At 30.8% G+C, this 18,561-nt stretch overlaps 3 protein-coding genes across 3 annotated transcripts; all 3 read right to left on the bottom strand.

Moving 5' to 3' along the window:
- Positions 1-1,478: 1,478 nt before the first annotated feature.
- Positions 1,479-5,891, bottom strand: LOC119833504 (proton-coupled amino acid transporter-like protein pathetic). The gene is made up of 8 exons (XM_038357525.1): positions 5,742-5,891; positions 5,202-5,352; positions 4,691-4,812; positions 4,105-4,189; positions 3,574-3,818; positions 2,618-2,830; positions 2,081-2,250; positions 1,479-1,726 (listed from the first exon to the last, which is right to left on the bottom strand). Exons 1-8 carry the CDS (start codon positions 5,822-5,824, stop codon positions 1,479-1,481), a joined length of 1,317 nt encoding a protein of 438 aa, XP_038213453.1. The 5' UTR covers positions 5,825-5,891.
- A 385-nt stretch (positions 5,892-6,276) lies between these two features.
- Positions 6,277-9,934, bottom strand: LOC119833481 (proton-coupled amino acid transporter-like protein pathetic). The gene is made up of 8 exons (XM_038357502.1): positions 9,668-9,934; positions 9,371-9,521; positions 8,984-9,105; positions 8,488-8,572; positions 8,165-8,409; positions 7,777-7,989; positions 6,764-6,933; positions 6,277-6,544 (listed from the first exon to the last, which is right to left on the bottom strand). The coding sequence occupies exons 1-8, from the start codon at positions 9,748-9,750 to the stop codon at positions 6,294-6,296; spliced, it is 1,320 nt and encodes a 439-aa protein (XP_038213430.1). The 5' UTR covers positions 9,751-9,934; the 3' UTR covers positions 6,277-6,293.
- A 1,414-nt stretch (positions 9,935-11,348) lies between these two features.
- Positions 11,349-17,856, bottom strand: LOC119833208 (protein yellow-like). Its single transcript, XM_038357128.1, has 4 exons — positions 17,775-17,856; positions 17,295-17,530; positions 12,848-13,036; positions 11,349-12,774 (listed from the first exon to the last, which is right to left on the bottom strand). Exons 2-4 carry the CDS (start codon positions 17,518-17,520, stop codon positions 11,705-11,707), a joined length of 1,485 nt encoding a protein of 494 aa, XP_038213056.1. The 5' UTR covers positions 17,521-17,530; positions 17,775-17,856; the 3' UTR covers positions 11,349-11,704.
- Positions 17,857-18,561: the final 705 nt, after the last annotated feature.

Raw genomic sequence — 18,561 nt, 5'->3', positions numbered from 1 at the left:
AATACCGACGTATATAGGAAATTTAAGAGTAAACTTACTTCGTCGGTAATTAGAGTAGTCGAATGGTTTCATACATTTATGCACCTCAAATTCAAAATAAATCTCTAATTATGTGTAGACTACATTAGTTATGCTTTCACGGTTGGAGATTATGCAGTGCGCTCATTGAGACTTTTTTCTTCTTATTTCTATGCTTTTTGAAATCATATTAAACATTCCATTTTTAATTTTTTTATGAAATTTTACTGGAAATATGTCACATGTGTATTACGATAGTTATATAGAAGAGGCATGTGTATTTTTAGATAGCCTCGAGTTTTACAATAAATGTGAATTTTATTCACGCTCTGTCAACATTTTGTAATTCGCTACGCACTTGGCAGTCAATGAATTTCAGTCTATGTTTTGATAGCAATATGAATGCTCTATTGATGTGAAAAGGAGCATAAAGTAACCGCACATAGTACCTATATGTACGGACTACGACGTAAATCCTATTCTGTTTTTATTATGTTATCTAACATTTTATATTACTGTGTTCCGATGAAATCATTTTTGCATGTTAGGTTATAAAGTTTACCGGGTATATAGAGATCTTATATCGAATATGAACTAATGTTACTAAAAGACCTTACGCATCGGTAGACGGTACAATGATTTTTAATCAAAATTTGTTTGTTTTCGGCCACTAAAATTAACTTTATTTAAAGAATATAATTGGTTATCATTATATGTCCTTATGGCAGTCTCTTTAGAGTAAAGCTAAACAAACAATATATTGGACAAAAAACAATTAGCTAAATGGTGAACATTTCACAAATTTTGTAGGAAGTATATTTGACAAAGTGATTTGAAAAATATGTAACTAATGTCAGATATATTTTATCGTTTTTTTTTATGTTTGTAAAAAAAAGAAAGACGATTAAGAATAAGTTTAAACAATATAATATGAAAACTAAGTCGAGTAGAGAAATTTATTCATCAGTCTGATATAGAGTTTTTTCATTTCTTTTTTTTCATTGTGCTTCATCTCTCTTCATTTCATTGTGCATAAGCACACCTCGTACAGTAATTAAAAAATAATTTCTATTGGCGTAATTGCTCGTAGATTTTTGGAAGGACACACTAAACTTACGAAGTTAAATCAAAACAGGAATTCTCTTCACGCCATTTTTTCTATTCATTTTTCTATTTAAACATAATTTTAAAATTCGTATTTCATGTATTTTAGTTTTAACGGAGTACTAATATAAATTTCACGCAACTCTAGTAATATCTACTGTTCCTCATGTTAAAACCAAAAGTGAGTAGCGCGATAGATTATCTGACAATTACGAAACATTTTTCATTCTATAAGGAATTAATTGATTCGCTTGTGGTACCCACAGGACTTAGTATGAGTATTCTTTCTTTGAGACATAATAAAGGCGTAATTAATTAAACTTGGAATGAAATTACAACAAAGTTCTAAAAATATTCTATTCTGTTTTCCTTAATTTTTCAATAATATCAATGACAGTGACAGTGCATCCAGAAATTGCACAAAATACACCGAATAATACAATCAAAACATTTTTCCAGAAGATCCAGTTATATCTTCCAAGGTCGTCCCATCTGAATATAGTTTCGACTACTCCTGGTATAATGAGCCCTAGCGTTGAGTAAAACAGGGCTCCTACAATGTTAGTTATGTGTTCTAACATTGGTAAGGCTACTCCTATTCCACCTGAAAACAAATTTTTATTAAGGAAAATAGTTTTTTTCTTATATAGTGTAATAATATTGTGATTACGTAAGTAAAAAACAGAGGTGAACTTTATATAAGGCGCACATAAACTAAATATAAAAATTTTATGTTATTTGTTCACGCTTTAATAGATGTTCACCTGTATATTTATCCTGGTATGCAATCGATTTCTTAAACGCGATTTTGTCCTTTAAATAAGTTTATATAAATATATAGTACTTTAATATCCTGATTAGAATCGCCAAGATGTTTGTGATATTTCAAAATAACAAGAGCTTAGAATTTACAACCGTTCTTGCTTGCATATTTTTCTACTCCTTTAAATAAACTTACCGCAAAAAAGCACAACAGCAGTTCTGCCAAATATTTGAGTTATATTTCTGTATTCTTTTCGTATGTGAGGTTCGATGAATCTTGTTAGAACCCCAACAACGACGAAGAAGTGTAATGGATAAGTAAGAAATATAGACAATGCTATAAAAATCTTTGCGAAAATTGCTGGCCTGTGAAATATACAAAGATAAGAATGCAATATTTATTAGCAAAGCTAAGCATAAGTTGAATGAGGTCTATTTACATATTTATATTCGATTTCTTAAATTAATAACTCAAACTATAGAATTGCCCTTTCTTAAAAATTTAAACAAAACAACTAGACGGAAGTAAAAGCCTAGCATTTTTACAATCAGTTAAATATTTTCTTCAGTATATGGAACGTTAAAATAAAATATATATGTATATATTTCTATATAGGTCTATATATGTATGTATATGGTAAACGTTTAACTTTTTATAACGATTCAAAAGTACTATTATGTAAGAATTCTAGTTGAATAAATAAATGTTTGAGTTTTATAAAACAAATCATACCAATCATCGATAGGCAAGTTTAACGTGATCGAGCCCTTCAATTCATCGCCGTATCGTAAATATCCAAACAATCCCAGAATGGCATATAGAATCATTATAAACGTCATTGCTATGACCAGAACGCTTGGGCAGCCAAGGAAGTGCTGTGGTTTCTTCATAGCATTCTCTACTGGCATCACGACACCGATGCCTTCCATTGCGAAGATCACTGTACTGTGTGGTTTAATGTTTTTTGATGGATTAAATTTAAAAATGAAGTGTGTTGGTGTGGTATTATATTATGGTATAATCGAATACATGCTTCATTTTTGGCAATTGATTTGTTATGATCTCAACTCTTAACTCCTTTAATTAATTTTATTAATGTATATCTATAAATAATTATAAATAGTTACTTTTTTGAATATTTATAGTCCTATTAACATTATAAGCGCGACAATTTGTAAGTACCTATAGATGGATGGATGAATGCATGGATATTTGTTACTTTCCACGCGAAAATAGGTTATCTTAGCGATATGAAATTTGGCCCTGAGAATTATTTTCTGGATAAGCACATGTGCAACTTTTTAACCGGGCACCATGCGACGCTGGCGCTGCGGGTTACAGGCAATTACTTATGAATATACTACCCCGCGGTTTCACCCGCGTAAGTCCGTATCCCGTAGAAATATCGGGATAAAATGTTGCCTATATATTATTCCAGTTGTCCAGCTGTCTACGTACTAAATTTCATTGCAATCGGTTCAGTAATAATAATATTAGTAGGATATATCATATTGAATTCCTATTAATAGATACCTACAATTAACCGAATTAATACAAACATATCTAATACTTGTTCATACGTTATGTTGCAACAATCGTAATTTTAACATCCACTCATTTTACACATATCCATATAAAACTATACGTACCACAGATTACTAAATAGTAACTACGCAAACTATACTTACGAAAGAAAAGCCGGCAGTCGGGCTGCTGCGCCCACAACTTTCCTATCCGCTACGGATATTTCATCTTTAAATATATAATATATGCATATAGCAAACGTGGCGACCAACAAAACGTTAGCAATCAATGAAAATGGGGCTAACCATTTCAAATATCTGATTTGACACATCAAACAAAGTGGGATTAGTATGATTAAGCAATAATATTCAACTGGCAGAATAAATGTTGGCACATAACGGTCGAACAGCTGAAATGATAACGTAAATTTATTTTATACATAATATTTAATTCAGCTTATATACTGAAAGGCGATTCTTATAAAGATTGGTAGATAGTTCTATTATTATGTCATAGCTAATGCCCACAATTTCCACCATTTAGAAAGTACCACGCGTCTAATATAGCATGTATTTTCATGTTGTGAGCCTAAAATCCTATAAACAATACAGACAGAGTTATAAAACGAAAAATTTTGTGTAGACTTGTGCTCAATGATAACAAAATGATGATAGGGCTATAAAAATGTTAACTACCTGTTTAATTGAATCGGCTATTAAAACTGTAAAAATACAACATACACCTAAGTAAGTGAGTAATTGTGCTACCTCTGCAAATATTCTGAAAAATAAAATGGGTATATTTAATATAAAAAAATTAAGACCAATCATACGAGATGCTGCATACACGTTATGACAACGTAAATACAGCCTCATATCCAGTTATCCTTACTTTACATTAAAGGGTGTTTGTTTGTTTTTTGTCCACCTTTAACGTCGTAGATTTTATGGTTTGATTAATGTATCCGGAGATAGTAAGGAGGTTATAGTGTTAAATACTACTTTTTACAGCGGTGAAACATCTAATTGTCATGGGAATGTCCTTACACTACGCGGGCGAAGTCACAGACAGAATGCTGGTAGTTATATGAATTACATAGGCTTCAGTAAAAGAATTTACTATCCTTAGCGTCTTTGAAAGTTTTAATTCTAAAAACAGTTGATGATAATGTAATCTTTTACCGACCGTTTAATTAATAAATTTTTTAAAACTGATAAATTTTTAAAAATTATTATTTAACATGGAACTGAGGCAGATAAATAGTTAAGTATAAATACTTACCGAGCAAATTTAGCAAAGGGTCTAACTTTTTTATGCCCAATAGAAAATGCAGCTTCGCAAGTCTCAGCGTAATTTAATAAAGGTTTCCTAAGAACTTTGCAACATCCACGAGATACCTTAACCTGAAAATCAAGTAAATTACGTCAACACGATTATTCAGTAATTTTTAAATATTTGTATTCATTATTGACACAAATGTGCGTAGGTATTTAATTATTTACATTATCGAACAATTAAACCACATATTTTTTTGTATCAACGCTATACTCATTATAATCAGTCTATTTTATGCCAATGCTGAATACAGGTCCTCTTTGGTAGCAAGACCATAATCATCCACGGTAACTAGGTGCGCACATTTCAACTGCCATAGAAGTAAGAACTTATTAGTTCTATAACGAGCGTGTTTTTCACTATTTTTTCACCGGACATTCGAGCAATAGGGAAGTGTATAAGGCACAGAAAATTTTTATTTAATAATTTATGAGAATATTGACGGTAAACTACTTACAAATATGTGAACACAGTGACCACAAATAAATGCTACTATAACAGTTCCAACAATGCCAAAACCCCATCCTGCATTGGAAAAGGCAAGAGGCATAGCAAGGATCCCTGATCCTAAAGAAGCTTTCAATAAATTTGCTAAGGAGCGTACATCGCTGAAATTAAATTATACTCAATAAAAATTACGTGCATGTGTCATAATGCATTAAATTGCACTTATCCGATAGGATTGTTTCTATCTTAAGAAAGATTTCGTACTATACTTATGTTATAAGATTTAATGCAAGGCCATTCATACATGCATGCTTTTCTATAAAATTCGTAGTTATAAATAATACAACTATGGACTTTCAAAGTATATGGACATTAATGTTATTCTTGCAAAAACATATCATTCTGAGCACATACTTTATGTGAGTGTGTTATTATTCGCAGAAACATTCATTCACTATGGAAAATATCCTCATCTAAAATGTCAATTTTTTCACATGAATTTATATTACAGTGTTATAAAGGTTGCTTCAAGTATGATAAATTGACTTACGAGTTAGGCTTTTTGACCTGTCGATGTTCATAAGGATTATATTCCTTCTCCGATGTATTTTCCGCATCATTAGGTATACCCATATTATCACTTGAGTAAATGTTCTATTTATTTTTCGTCTCACGTTTATAGAACGCGCGTGCTTCCATATGAAAATCGCTCTTAAAATAAATAGAAGCAAGAATTAATTCCGATTCGAGGTTGTTGGTGAATGACAAGGTTTGTATAAACATAAGTGTTTTATAGTTATAATCTGAGTATTTAAACCGTAGATAACAATGAGATAAATACAGGAACCCTATAACATCTGCAGTATGAAGTGTAAAAAGATTTTTTATAATATTTTAAGATGCAAAAGTTTGCGGTACAATACTGATGTTTGTTTTAGGCAACAACTTTTTTACTTGTTTAAGTAATACTAAACGTTAAATATAAATTTCATAATGGTTATTGAAATTAAACGACTTAGGATACATTTATCAAAACTTTAATAAATTAGATTAAATTTACATGTATTTTCTATTAAATAAAATAAATTAATAACTATTTTTACTATTCAATTTTGCTATTTAATATGGCGATAATATCAAGAACTGTTACGGTACATCCTGAAATTAAACTGCCAAGACCAAATAGAACAATGAATATGTTCTTTAAAAGGACCCATTTAAATGTTCCAAGGTTGTTCCATCGGAACACAGTCTCGACTATTCCAGGGATGACAAGCCCTAAGATGGAGTAGAAACAGGCGCCAACGAGGTTGATGATTTGTTCCAGTAATGGCAAAGCAACACCAATTCCAACTAAAAAGAAATCACAATCGATTAGTATAATAAAAATTATTACATTGAATGATGTCTGTGGAAAACCGGTATAACTTGAAAAAAAAAATAATTTTTCAATCAACCAATAGTTTTATCGTAGGTATGCCCAATCTATTACCATGTTTTCTTTTGAATATAGGACCTTCAAGAACGATTCTTATGTTGACAGTAGAATATACTAGTAAAATCTGAACTTACCGCAGAAACAAACTCCTACAGTCCGACCACCAATATCAACTATGTTCTTGTAACGCTCCCCGATGTACGAGTCCGTGTATCTCTTAAATATGTCAAAGACAACGTAAAATTGTAAGGGATATGTGAAGAATATGGACAAGGCGATGAAAACTTTTGCAAATATAGCGGCCCTGAAAGCAAAACATCGTTGTGATTAATTATGAAATATACTTTTATAAGCATTTTTATCTCAGCGTTATATATACGGTAGCATTAAGTATTTTAAAATATAACATGCACACAATAACTTAATAAGTATTAGCCCACTCAAAAAGCGATTACTGGGTGTAATATAGTAAAAACAAGCTAAACAAATCGAGTATTTGATAGGTTATCGATAACTGTACATTAATCTATGCACAACAGCGGTATCTTTAATGCTACAATGAAGACATTACAATCTACAAGTGATTTATATTAAATTTAAATGAATATTTCTCTTTTTAATGTTTGGAATAAAATGCAATTATCCCTACTAATATTATAAATGCGAAAGTAACTCTGTCTGTCTATCTGTATGTCTGTTACGCTTTCACGCCTAAACCACTGATCCGATTTTGATAAAATTTGGTATGAAGAAAGAACTGAACTCGGGAAAGGCCATAGGATACTTATTATCGCGAAAAAAGGGTAGAAAGGGTTGAAAGAAGGGATAAAAGTTTGTATGAAAGATCGTTATTGTCAAACCGATTTTGATGAAACTTGGTATGAAGATGGAGCTAAACGTGGGAAATAACAAACCATACATTTTAATACGAAGAAAATACTCCTTACCATGTCGTTTAAATATATTTAGTAGCTTGACTCCAAAATCGCTTCATGAAATAAAATCGAATTTATGAAAATCCACGTTCACATCAGTATATATTCAATAAATATATTAACAGTAAAACTATTATTTTGTATAATAATTGTTTTAGAGTATGATAATAATTATAAAGCAATATAAATAATAATAAAAAAAACATATTGACCAGTCGTCGATGGGCAGATTTAGCGTTATTGATCCTCTTGCAAGGTCTCCATAACGGAAGTAACCAAATAAGCCCAATGTGCTATAGAAAAATACGATAGCCGACATTGCCACCACTAAAACACTCGGACATCCAAGAAAGTGCTGTGGCTTCTTCATCGCATTCTCAACGGGCATGACCAAGCCAATACCTTCCATTGCAAAAATTACGGTCCTGGTGAAAATAAGTTTATTTAATAAATCAATAAATTTCCAATTACTGTAATGATATTCATAATAACAAAATACTTTATTGTATTCACAATCAGATTAATAATAAAACACTTTTAGCTACATTTTATTAAAAGTAATATCTCATATATATTGAGTGATCACCTTTCTCAACTTACGATATGAAAGCCGGAAATCTGGACGGGTCACCAACAACTTTCTTATCTGAAAAGTTGATTTCATCCCCAAAAATGTAATAAAGGCAAATAAGATATGATGCTATTAAGAAAAAGTTTGCCAGCATTGAGAAGATGGCGAGCCATTTCAAATACTTCACTTGACATAAGAGGCATAATGGTATCAAAATTATGAGGCAGTAATATTCAACTGGTAAATTAACGCTGGGGACATATCTATCTATTAGCTGAAAAATATGTCATGTTATTATACAATAAAGCCACAAAGTAATTTACATTCAAGAATACCATTTATAATTGCAAACCTGTTTGATAGAATCCGATATCAAAACTGTATAAATACAACACACACCGACGTATGTTGATAGCAGTGAAAATTCAGCGAATATACTGAAATTCAATACATAAACTCTATAAATAAATAGACAGTATTTGAAATAAAATAATTTAAAATTTTGTTGAGATCTCAAAGTGACCTATGAATAAAGAATAGCTTTTTTGTCATTTTATTTTTTGTTTTTTAAAGAGATTTTTGATGTACATTGTACTAGTGTTTACCGATTAATGTTATCCATAAATTTTATAATTTAAAATTTAGAAGATTCTGTAAACAACATCAACTACATTCATTTGTAGCGCAATAATTTGTAAATGAAGTCATAGGAAGGAAATAACCTACTGTAATGTATTGTATTTTCGAGCTAGGTTAAAAACTTACTTGGTTTTGAGCGAATCGAATTAAAAGGGAATGAATAAACAAGGAAATTAAAAGAAAGAAATATCTAGATACTTATAAAATACCTCGCTGCTTTGGAGTATCGGTGGAGGCATTTAGGTCCATTGTTGAACGCAGATTCGCAAGTTTCAGCGTAATTTAGTTGGGGTTTTTTTTCGATTTTACAACAACCTCTAGACGTTTTCACCTTTAAGAAATGGGTAAGCAATTATACTTTATTTATATATCATAAACGATAGTATGGTGGGATTTTATAATGTTGCATTGAAAAATGTGAACTAGATGACTATAACTACGGAAAGGTACGTCACGGACATTTTGTATAAAAATACAAATTAAATAAAGAATAATATGATGACGATTAGAACAGGGGGTGTTTAGAAAAAAAATCTAATTTAGTTGAAAGCATTGGTTAAAAAATAGATTTATCGCTTATCTACAAATATTCTTACCAAAATATGAATGCAATGTCCACAAATGACACCAACAATAATGGTTCCTATTATTCCCACTCCCCATCCAGCATTTGAAAATGCCAGAGGACCAGCTAACAGGCCTGAACCTAACGATGCTTTTATTATATTTGCAGTAGCCCTTACGTCACTGAAATTGTATTTTTTCGATATTGGTTTAATTTAAGCACTAATACTAATACTTTATAAATATTTATATACAATTAAGATTATTTTTTTAGATACTTAGGATTTATTTGATCGTCTTATAAAAAAAAATGACATTAAAATACATACGAACTAGGTTTTAGCACTTTTCGATGTTCATATGGATTGTATTCACTTTCCTTACAATCAATCTTCTCTAATGTTACACTCATAATGAAAAATACGCTTCACTTCAACGGAACAGTTTCACTTTTCATTAACAGGAATCATTTGATATCAAATTCGTTTATAAATAAATCCGTCGTTTAGTTCAGTAATAATAAAAGTATAATTTTTGAATTCTTGAATATACGTTAAATCTAAATAGCCTACAATTAAAACATTACTCTTGTTTGACACTCATAGCCTACAGTGAGCAAACAATGCGGGTGTTTTATAATATACGACTTAGATAAAAATGTTAAGCCAATCACGTTTATTCTAAATATTCAACGATATTCTTCATAAACATAGTTTATTGAATAAGGTGTCGGAAGCGCACAGGTTTGATGATAACTGAATATAATACCTACGTTTGAAATCATGTAACAATATATCTCGTGAATTTAATGACATCAGTCTATGAAATAAACGCTAATAACATTACGATTGTCTTATGAATTGCTCCCATCATGCATACGGTTTTATCCATACTTTGTTGCAAATGGGAAAGTAATTCTTTGCTATTTTAAAATAAACCTATTTAATACACACATAACATACAAAATAAAATATTATTTTTGACCTTGAAGCGTCATTTGGTGTTATTGAAAATTACTAATTGCTTTTATCAATATCTGTATTTCAGGTTCTACTATTAGAAACATTTCACTTAAAACAATTAGTCGTGAAAGTAGTCTTAATATAATTGATATTGAATTAATAGAAAAAAAGACATTACAGTTACGTATTTATTTCTGTACACAAAATGGTTTTTTTTTAAAGAGTAAGTATTATGCAATTGGATGTGTAATCTTATATATAAAATTCTCGTGTCACAATGTTAGTCTCTATACTCCTCCGAAACGGCTTGACCGATTCCTCTGAAATTTGGTAAGCATATTGGGTAGGTCTGAGAATCGGCTAACATCTATTTTTCATACCACTAAACGATAAGAGTAAGGCAGAACAGCGTTTGCCGGGTGCAGCTAGTAGACTCTAAAACAATTAATCATTGGATTTTTTCTTTTTATCTGCTTCTCTGTGCGTCAATCCTGTCATAACCACTGTGCTCATTTTCCGAAAAAATGTCGTATGTAGTATATAATATACTTTCTATATTATAGACATCTATATTTTTAGGGGTTCGTACATAAACATATACATATTACCGGGGATAGAAAAATAAATTCACGAATGAGTTACTAAATTCACAAATGTGTTATTGAATAGGTAATAAAAAGGAAAAAGGGGTATCTCTATAGGCTTTTTATTTCAAAATAATTTACTAAGTTAATGAGATATAAGCATTCAAATCCTTAAAAAATGACACGTTGCTTCCACGAAGTTCAAAATTATGTAGTCCGCACGAACAAAGCGAGGCGAACCAGGAAACCAAGTTATTAATAGCAATAAATATGAAATGAACAGGTAGTTCAATAAAAATTAATAAAAGAGCATTTCTAGCAAAATTTTTTAGAATCTGTAAACGTACCAAGGGCAAACAATAAAACACTTTCATATGTTTTATTCATTTATTTTTCAACGTTTTAATAAATGATTTCAGATAGATCACAACAAATGATGTTATATATTAGGTACTATAAACTTGTACTAGTTATAAAATCTAATTTCATAAGAACACGCGGCCATATAATCGATGTCACATCGATTATATATATCATCTGCATTACATTTACATTATAAACATTTTCTCATATCATCCTACAATCATTCATTTGAGCTTTGCTTAAATATAGTAGTGAAATTTACAATGCTTAAAAAATAAATCGCATATTATGTTCTACTAATAAACGACTATTCTTCATTCATAATACACTTATTACTTAAATACTATGATTTTCAAACTACTGATTTTATTTAACATTTGGGAAATAAATTTCAGATATTTTCATACTTAAATGAAAATTCTGACATTCATTAATTTGTTAGCTCTCAAAAGTACAATTATTTGTATGGACTATAATTGTTGTTTGCGAACCACCAGGGTCTGTTTGAGCTTAGAAGTGGTTTAGGAGTGGAAAAAACGTACGACTGTGCGGGTTGATTAGGAAACTGGTAGGTGAATTTTTGCTGCGCATTATTAACATAAGTTGGAAGAGATCTAAAAGCTGGAGAAACGCCTGTAAAAGTTTGAGGAGTTACTGAAGCAAGGTTTGCATCGTAAATACTCAGTGAATTGTCAAATGTTGGATTTTTAAATTGCGTAATTGCTTGAGATGGGTCAGGTTCACAAACTGTTCCTTGTACCAATGAATCGAAATTGGCAACATAAATTCGGAAATTGATATCGCTATAATCCAGTTCTGATTCTAAAAAGACGGCCATACGGTCTGAAATTACCCAAACATTTCTATCCAGATCTATTTTCACGTCACAGGGGAAAATAAGACCGACGTCATCTTTATCAGCGATAGCAGTGTTTTGCGGTTTTAGTGGAAGGTTCGTATTCCAACATCCAACAGCATTTTGATCGATTAAATTATAAAGTTGGACGCCCGTCTCATCCATGACTTTAGATGTCGTGTGCGTATTAGGGCCTCGAGATCCAACAACTTTAAAGTCATGATATGAGCCTTCAACTTTCGATTCATCTCTCAGAATACGCGTGGAAACAGCGAACTCCGTGTAACTTGACAAGGGACTGAAATAAAGGGTTCTGTATCCATCAGGGCCTCTAGGCGATGCAGAAATTCCAAATATACCCTCAGAACCCCATTGGAAGTTTAGACCTGCTATATTGAAGTCACCCACCAATGGATCAGGAAAGAAAAAGCTATGACTAAAGCGCCATGATTTGTTTTGTTCCCAAGAATAAGCGATTAAACCATATCCCAGCTCGTCTGAGAAGTATGCGAACGTATCATCACATGAATTGCCCTCATCTAAGGCTATATTAGCGATGAAAGTTGTTGAGACAATATCTTCATTTCTGAATACATATCGTCTTAAACGTCTGTTCGTGTGTAGGTCGTATACGTTCAATGCGTAGGGACAAAGATTAGTAACATTTGGATCTGAAAAAAAACACAAAATCTTTTAATGAATGTTCAGAAAATTATGATTTACTTCAGAATCACGAATTCTTACCATATCCGTAGGTGCCGACATCTAAGACCCACAAACGATCGCATTTATCTGCCTTGATTCTGTACACAGTTGTAAGACCTTCATCACAATTACCTAATTCATTTTCTCTAAAACTTGGATATGGTGTCAATTTCGGAGATGGATCATACGGAGCGTCCATATCAATATAATTTAATGTAGCGGGTATACCTGTGAACATAACAAATTACTAATTACTTATAGGCAATTATATGTTTCAACTCAAGCGTATAACGTGAAGACTTTATATAATGATCAATAAGAACATAACATATTTATCCATTACACTGAAAAATACATAAGGGATATTTATAAAACAGTTCTTTGTTTATAAAAATATATTTTTTTACACCTCCATATACTTTAAACAACCACAAATAAGAGGGCGTAATAAAACTATCCTAAACTGTAATAGTCAATTCTTAGAGAAACTAGTACAAATATTTATATTTGATAAACCCTGATATATTAATGAACTATTTTGATAAATGTTGGTACGCAAACTGAGTTCCGCCAACTCAATTCATCAATCATCGTAGGTACAAACCAATTACCCTAATCACTTTACTTGTGTCCTGTTTGGTAAAAACGATAGTTACAGGACAGAAATTGTTAACTTTGCATAATTGATTGATGTATCATAAGCCGAGCACTATTTAAATTACATGAGGAAACCTATAACCTCGTTAACTAACCTCTTAGTTAGGTTAGGTTAGTACAGTTTCTGATTGTAAATATTCACATCCAATGTCAATGTTTTAACCAATGGTTCAAAATATGACGAAGTCAGTTTGTTTCCGTTGATTTTGTGTGTCAACATTAAGAGCTGTTTATAATATATTATCATTTGATTTAGAGAAATCAGGTTCTGAGCTAGTTAGTGAAGACTGTTGGCAACTTCACTATTAAACGATGGTGTTAGATGATAAGATTAAATATGTGATTTCAAAGATGGCCCAATAGGGCAGAATGCTCATTAAATATTTACTTATGTAATACTTGTTGTGAAGGAAAACAGTTTTAGAAAATTTGTGTCAAATTTAACAGTATAATTGATTAATATCGTTCCAGATATTAGATTGCATGAAAATATATAGGTGAGTTAAACTATCTACATATATATCTCTCTAAAGTAAATTATAAGATACAATATCAATCAAATAGCGTGAAGTGAATGTTTATCAAAAATGTTGGTTGAGTGAAAGTAAAAAGTAATGTGAATTTGTGAATAACCCTTTTTGTAAGAAATATGTATGATTTTTTTCTTACTTAAATTAGTGGCGTGTTCAATAAAGCATTCTCATCAATTAATAAATAGTTACACCGAGATACATATCAACTGTTTCAATGAAACTTAATGAGCAACACTCGATCTTTATCAAATAACAACGTTATCTAATTAATCCCAAGATTATAACTAATAGCACAAACAAATGTAATTGAAATATGCAAATCGAGTATACCTAATGTAAGAAAATTATATTAATAAGTCTGGGAACTTTTATCCTTCTTATAATGTAATTAATTTATGATTACTTAATTAACACACATTTTTAAAGATTTATGAATAGACAGCAGTAACTAAAAATTGATTTCTTTTCTATTTTTATATTTTGGTTTTTAAGATCGAACTTATTACGTAATGTAATATATGCGTATTTCTATTTTTATAAAGTGAAACGTAGGCATTTAATTCTGAATTAAAACTAATTTGTGTGTGAATTGTGAAAGACGTGTCCTAATTTTATGTCATAAATATAAGTCCTAATTTATTTTATAAGATATTAATTTCTTGCTCCAGCTTTGCCCGTGTCGACCAAAAAAAAAATTGTCTTGCTAATATAAGATAGATTCTAAAGATTCCTAGAGCTTTCTAATGGTTAAAGAATTTATAAAATCAGTCCAATAGATCTCAAGTTTAATCTTAACAAACCAATGAGAGAATTTGCACTCTAATATATATTAGTACAGACAGACTGACAGACCTTGCCCTGTCATTGTCGTAAGAAAAGTTATCGGTTATTAATTTGTCTTAAATTTTCCATGAACCTAATTTATTGTTACCGACCGATATCCGCATAATAATGAACACAACAAAAGAGAATTAACTTAAAGTGGTGTACTCAATCACGTGTGACGCTGAGACCAATGTAAATAGGGGTACTGTTTTATACGTCATACTTGTATACTATAAGTTATTTAAACCATTCAATAATTTCGATAAGCGTTGCGGTTCAGCAGTTTTGTCGGCGTAACGCGAATCATCATAAACGCCAGTGATTAAAAGGAAATGTTGTTAATCATCTTTTTGCACGCCCGGGCGTGGTTGCCGCTTCTTGCATAATTACCCCATTTTATTTATTACATATCATATCGTCTTTTTGTTACTTATTTCAACTGCGTTTGTTGGCTTTTCTAAATTTTATGAATTTAAAGGCCGTGACTATTGTATGTTTTTTGCTGCAGTTGAAGAATTTTAATTAATGGAGTCCGTGGATAATTATTAATCTTGCTTTATATGTGAAATAGTTAACTAGGTCATTGTCAGATGAAATGCTCTCGTTAAAAAACTGAAAAATGCTCGGTAGGCTTATGAGTACTATAATTCTACACAAGTTGCGTTTTAAAATGAAATAATTTAGTTTTTATTGGTACTTTTTTAAGGTCCTAGCGGACAACTGAGCTGATGGTAAGCGTACACCACCGTCCATGAACATTGAGGTGCCTTTGTGAATGAGTTTCCCACAGTACGGAAGGATCGACGACTGGAAAGAAGGAATGGACCGGGAAGGGTGAGAAATAGGAAACGCGCCTATACGTCAGTGATTTTGGAACATTTTTTATGATTTGGTTAAAATTAATTAAAATATGAATAATAATAATACTGAAACCGTTTCCAATAAAATCCAATAAAACCGTTTTATAATTTACGGTTGCTTAATTTCTTAATAAATTTTAAAACCGAATATGTCTCGGCGTATTATTATAATTTTGTTATTTTTGGCACTATGTTTATGTTTTATAGTAAAACGGTTATTGTTATAGCCGAGATTTTTTTGTATTAGAAAATATAATCTGTACTAATATTATAAAGCTGAAGAGGTTGTTTGTTTGTTTGAAAGCACAAATCTCAGGAACTACTGGTCTGATTTGAAACATTCTTTCTGTGTTAGATAGCCCGTTTATTGAGGAAGGCTATATATATCGCCACGGGCGAAGCCGGGGCGGACCGCTAGTAGTAATTATTTAGCCGTTGATTATTGCACATACTTATGTGCATATGTTTTTAACTTTAAAAAGATGAAATATTTCTAAAGGGAATTATTTGATTTTTCGTTTTCGTACTTGTTTGTATCCAAAACTGCTCGACTGATAGAAATAAAAAGGTGTTTTACCATAAGAAAACTACATTTTATACATTAACCCTCATCTTAGCGACGACATGACTAGCGGTCAATTCACTTATATTTTAAGATTATTCAAACTATCAAAATCATTTTTTTATTTTAAACGAAAGAATTAATTTATGCTTATTGGTATAGAAAAAAAATTGTATGTATGGTGTCATTGACCAAAATAATTATTATGCAATACAAAAAGTTAAAAAGAGCTACTGAGACTAATACCGTGACATGACATGGAATTTTTCTATTCTATCAAAATTTATAATTTATCAAGCATTTCAATGCTATAAAACCAAAAATAATATTTAACAATTTCTTGTTTATATATTGTGGGAATTTCCTATGTACAATTACATACATAATCATTGAGTTTAATAGTGGCAGCTATTAACAATTGAGAATGTGAGTTAATGCGTAATTTCAAGATAATTTTATTCACTATCAGGCTTTTTAATAGCAATCCTTTTCATATAACAAAACGTTTATCACAATTTATTTTGGTACCATTTTATTTTAGAAATTGTCTTTGCTACATAGTTGAATATTATTTTTATAGAAAGTATGAAATTGCATTATTACGTTAATATAAAAGTCATACTAAGTTTAACTAGCCTGACCTCTTGCGTTTCTTGATAATACAGTTTGTAAATTATTATTATTGTGAAAGAAACAATGGACACTCATTCTAAATTTGAAACTTCAGTAAACACTATAATTTTTACGGTAAAAGCCGTTTCATACCCGTTTTGTACTTTTAAAATATGGCCATATTCTTACAACATTCCTTGAACGATGAAAATTTATTTTCGTAACTTATAAACGAATTAATTTCATTTAAAAACTAGCTGTTCGCTAGCTTCACTGGTTCCTATATAGCCTATGTCATTCATTGAAATTGTAGCTTTCTAATAGTGAAAGAATTTTTGAATTCAGTGCAGTAGTTTTTGTGTGAAAACACACTTACATACAAATGATTCGTCCTTATAATATTACATAATATGAAAAAAATAATATCAGAAACTAACCTGGGAACCACCTGGGAACGGATACGAAAAGCTTGTTTCTCCATCTTTCAATGCCGACAGGCAGTGCATTTTTTGGATTGAGAGCTCCGCTATCAATATCCCGTTGTTTTGCAAATGGATCTGGATAATTCCAATCCAGAACATTCCAGGCGTAAAGCTCACGAAGTTTCACCGTTGCAGAAGCAACGACAAATATGTAACTGAACAGAAGAAGGCGTCCAACCATTTTAGTGTAACTGTGAATTCAAATGATATGTTAAGATCCCATTGACGTCTTTGATTGCTAAAACCAGTATATATAATGGACACTATTAATTTTGATTTTCAGAAAATACTTTTATCTTTAAGCTAGAAATGACAGGGTTAATAAAAAAATATTATTATTTCGAAACAGGGCTGTATTCCTGTAAAATACAGGACACTGCCGCGTATAACATATATGATTAAACCTGTTAATAATATGATATATACATTACGTACAATCAGTTGTAACTAGCCCTACAACTGGCTACAGCTGTTTGAATGAAACTAAAGTAATATGAATAACCCCAGCCTTTTAAAACTTACCATATTCTCCTTCCAGTGCGTAAACGCCGAGGAAGTGATCACGGAGTTAATAAGAAATTGCATCATATTAAAATTTTGTGAATCTTAATTGCCACTACATCGAAAAATATTTTTATCAAATTTTGGTTTCTCACGCGCTCAATAACACATAAAAATCAAATTAAAAATTACATAAATATTAAAAGTATGCTATTTTTTCCTACAAATATACGAGTAATTCATAACATATTCAGATATAGTTTTATATCAACACTTCAAATAAAAAATGTGAACTACCATGTAATTCAGAGGAATCGAGACAAAGATGAGTGGGATGGGGAGATGTAAGTAATGTGAGAATATTTATTTAAAAAAATAAAAATACTGTAACATGATTTCATAATAAGAATGAATTACTCGTACATAACGGTCGTTGCACATACACACCCCCTACAAGTTTAATTAGCTGTTTTATTTATTTTTTCCGCTACCGTTGTATTTTCGTGTCCATATTGTAGAATATTTTTTAACGTTGTTCTATTGATTCCCTAACTTTCAATTTTTAAGTAGTGTGGAACAGATTGCTGGTAAGTTATAAAAAGTGATGTGTTTTGTACTTTTGACATTCGTGCTAGTAGTATTATGTGTCGTTTGTACTTCATTTTAAAAAGAAGGTTATATGATTAAAAGTTTGCTAATGTCATATATATATATATATATA

The sequence above is a fragment of the Zerene cesonia genome, chromosome 17 (genome assembly GCF_012273895.1).
Source record: "Zerene cesonia ecotype Mississippi chromosome 17, Zerene_cesonia_1.1, whole genome shotgun sequence".
NCBI lineage: Eukaryota > Metazoa > Arthropoda > Insecta > Lepidoptera > Pieridae > Zerene > Zerene cesonia.
Note: the sequence above shows the minus strand (reverse complement) of the source record. Positions and strands in the feature narration are given on the sequence as shown.

Excerpts from the sequence above, each read along its gene's own strand:
- LOC119833504 (XM_038357525.1), bottom strand. The coding sequence starts at position 5,824 with ATGGGTATACCTAATGATGCGGAAAATACATCGGAGAAGGAATATAAT. Across the intron at positions 4,190-4,690 it reads CCCTTTGCTAAATTTGCTCG|AATATTTGCAGAGGTAGCAC; the intron begins GTAAGTATTTAT and ends TTTATTTTTCAG. Across the intron at positions 3,819-4,104 it reads TAGCCGATTCAATTAAACAG|CTGTTCGACCGTTATGTGCC; the intron begins GTAGTTAACATT and ends TTATCATTTCAG.
- LOC119833481 (XM_038357502.1), bottom strand. The coding sequence starts at position 9,750 with ATGAGTGTAACATTAGAGAAGATTGATTGTAAGGAAAGTGAATACAAT. Across the intron at positions 9,522-9,667 it reads AAAGTGCTAAAACCTAGTTC|TGACGTAAGGGCTACTGCAA; the intron begins GTATGTATTTTA and ends ATACAATTTCAG. Across the intron at positions 8,410-8,487 it reads TATCGGATTCTATCAAACAG|CTAATAGATAGATATGTCCC; the intron begins GTTTGCAATTAT and ends CATATTTTTCAG.
- LOC119833208 (XM_038357128.1), bottom strand. The coding sequence starts at position 17,520 with ATGGTTGGACGCCTTCTTCTGTTCAGTTACATATTTGTCGTTGCTTCT. Across the intron at positions 13,037-17,294 it reads CGTTCCCAGGTGGTTCCCAG|GTATACCCGCTACATTAAAT; the intron begins GTTAGTTTCTGA and ends TTATGTTCACAG. Across the intron at positions 12,775-12,847 it reads TGTCGGCACCTACGGATATG|ATCCAAATGTTACTAATCTT; the intron begins GTAAGAATTCGT and ends GTTTTTTTTCAG.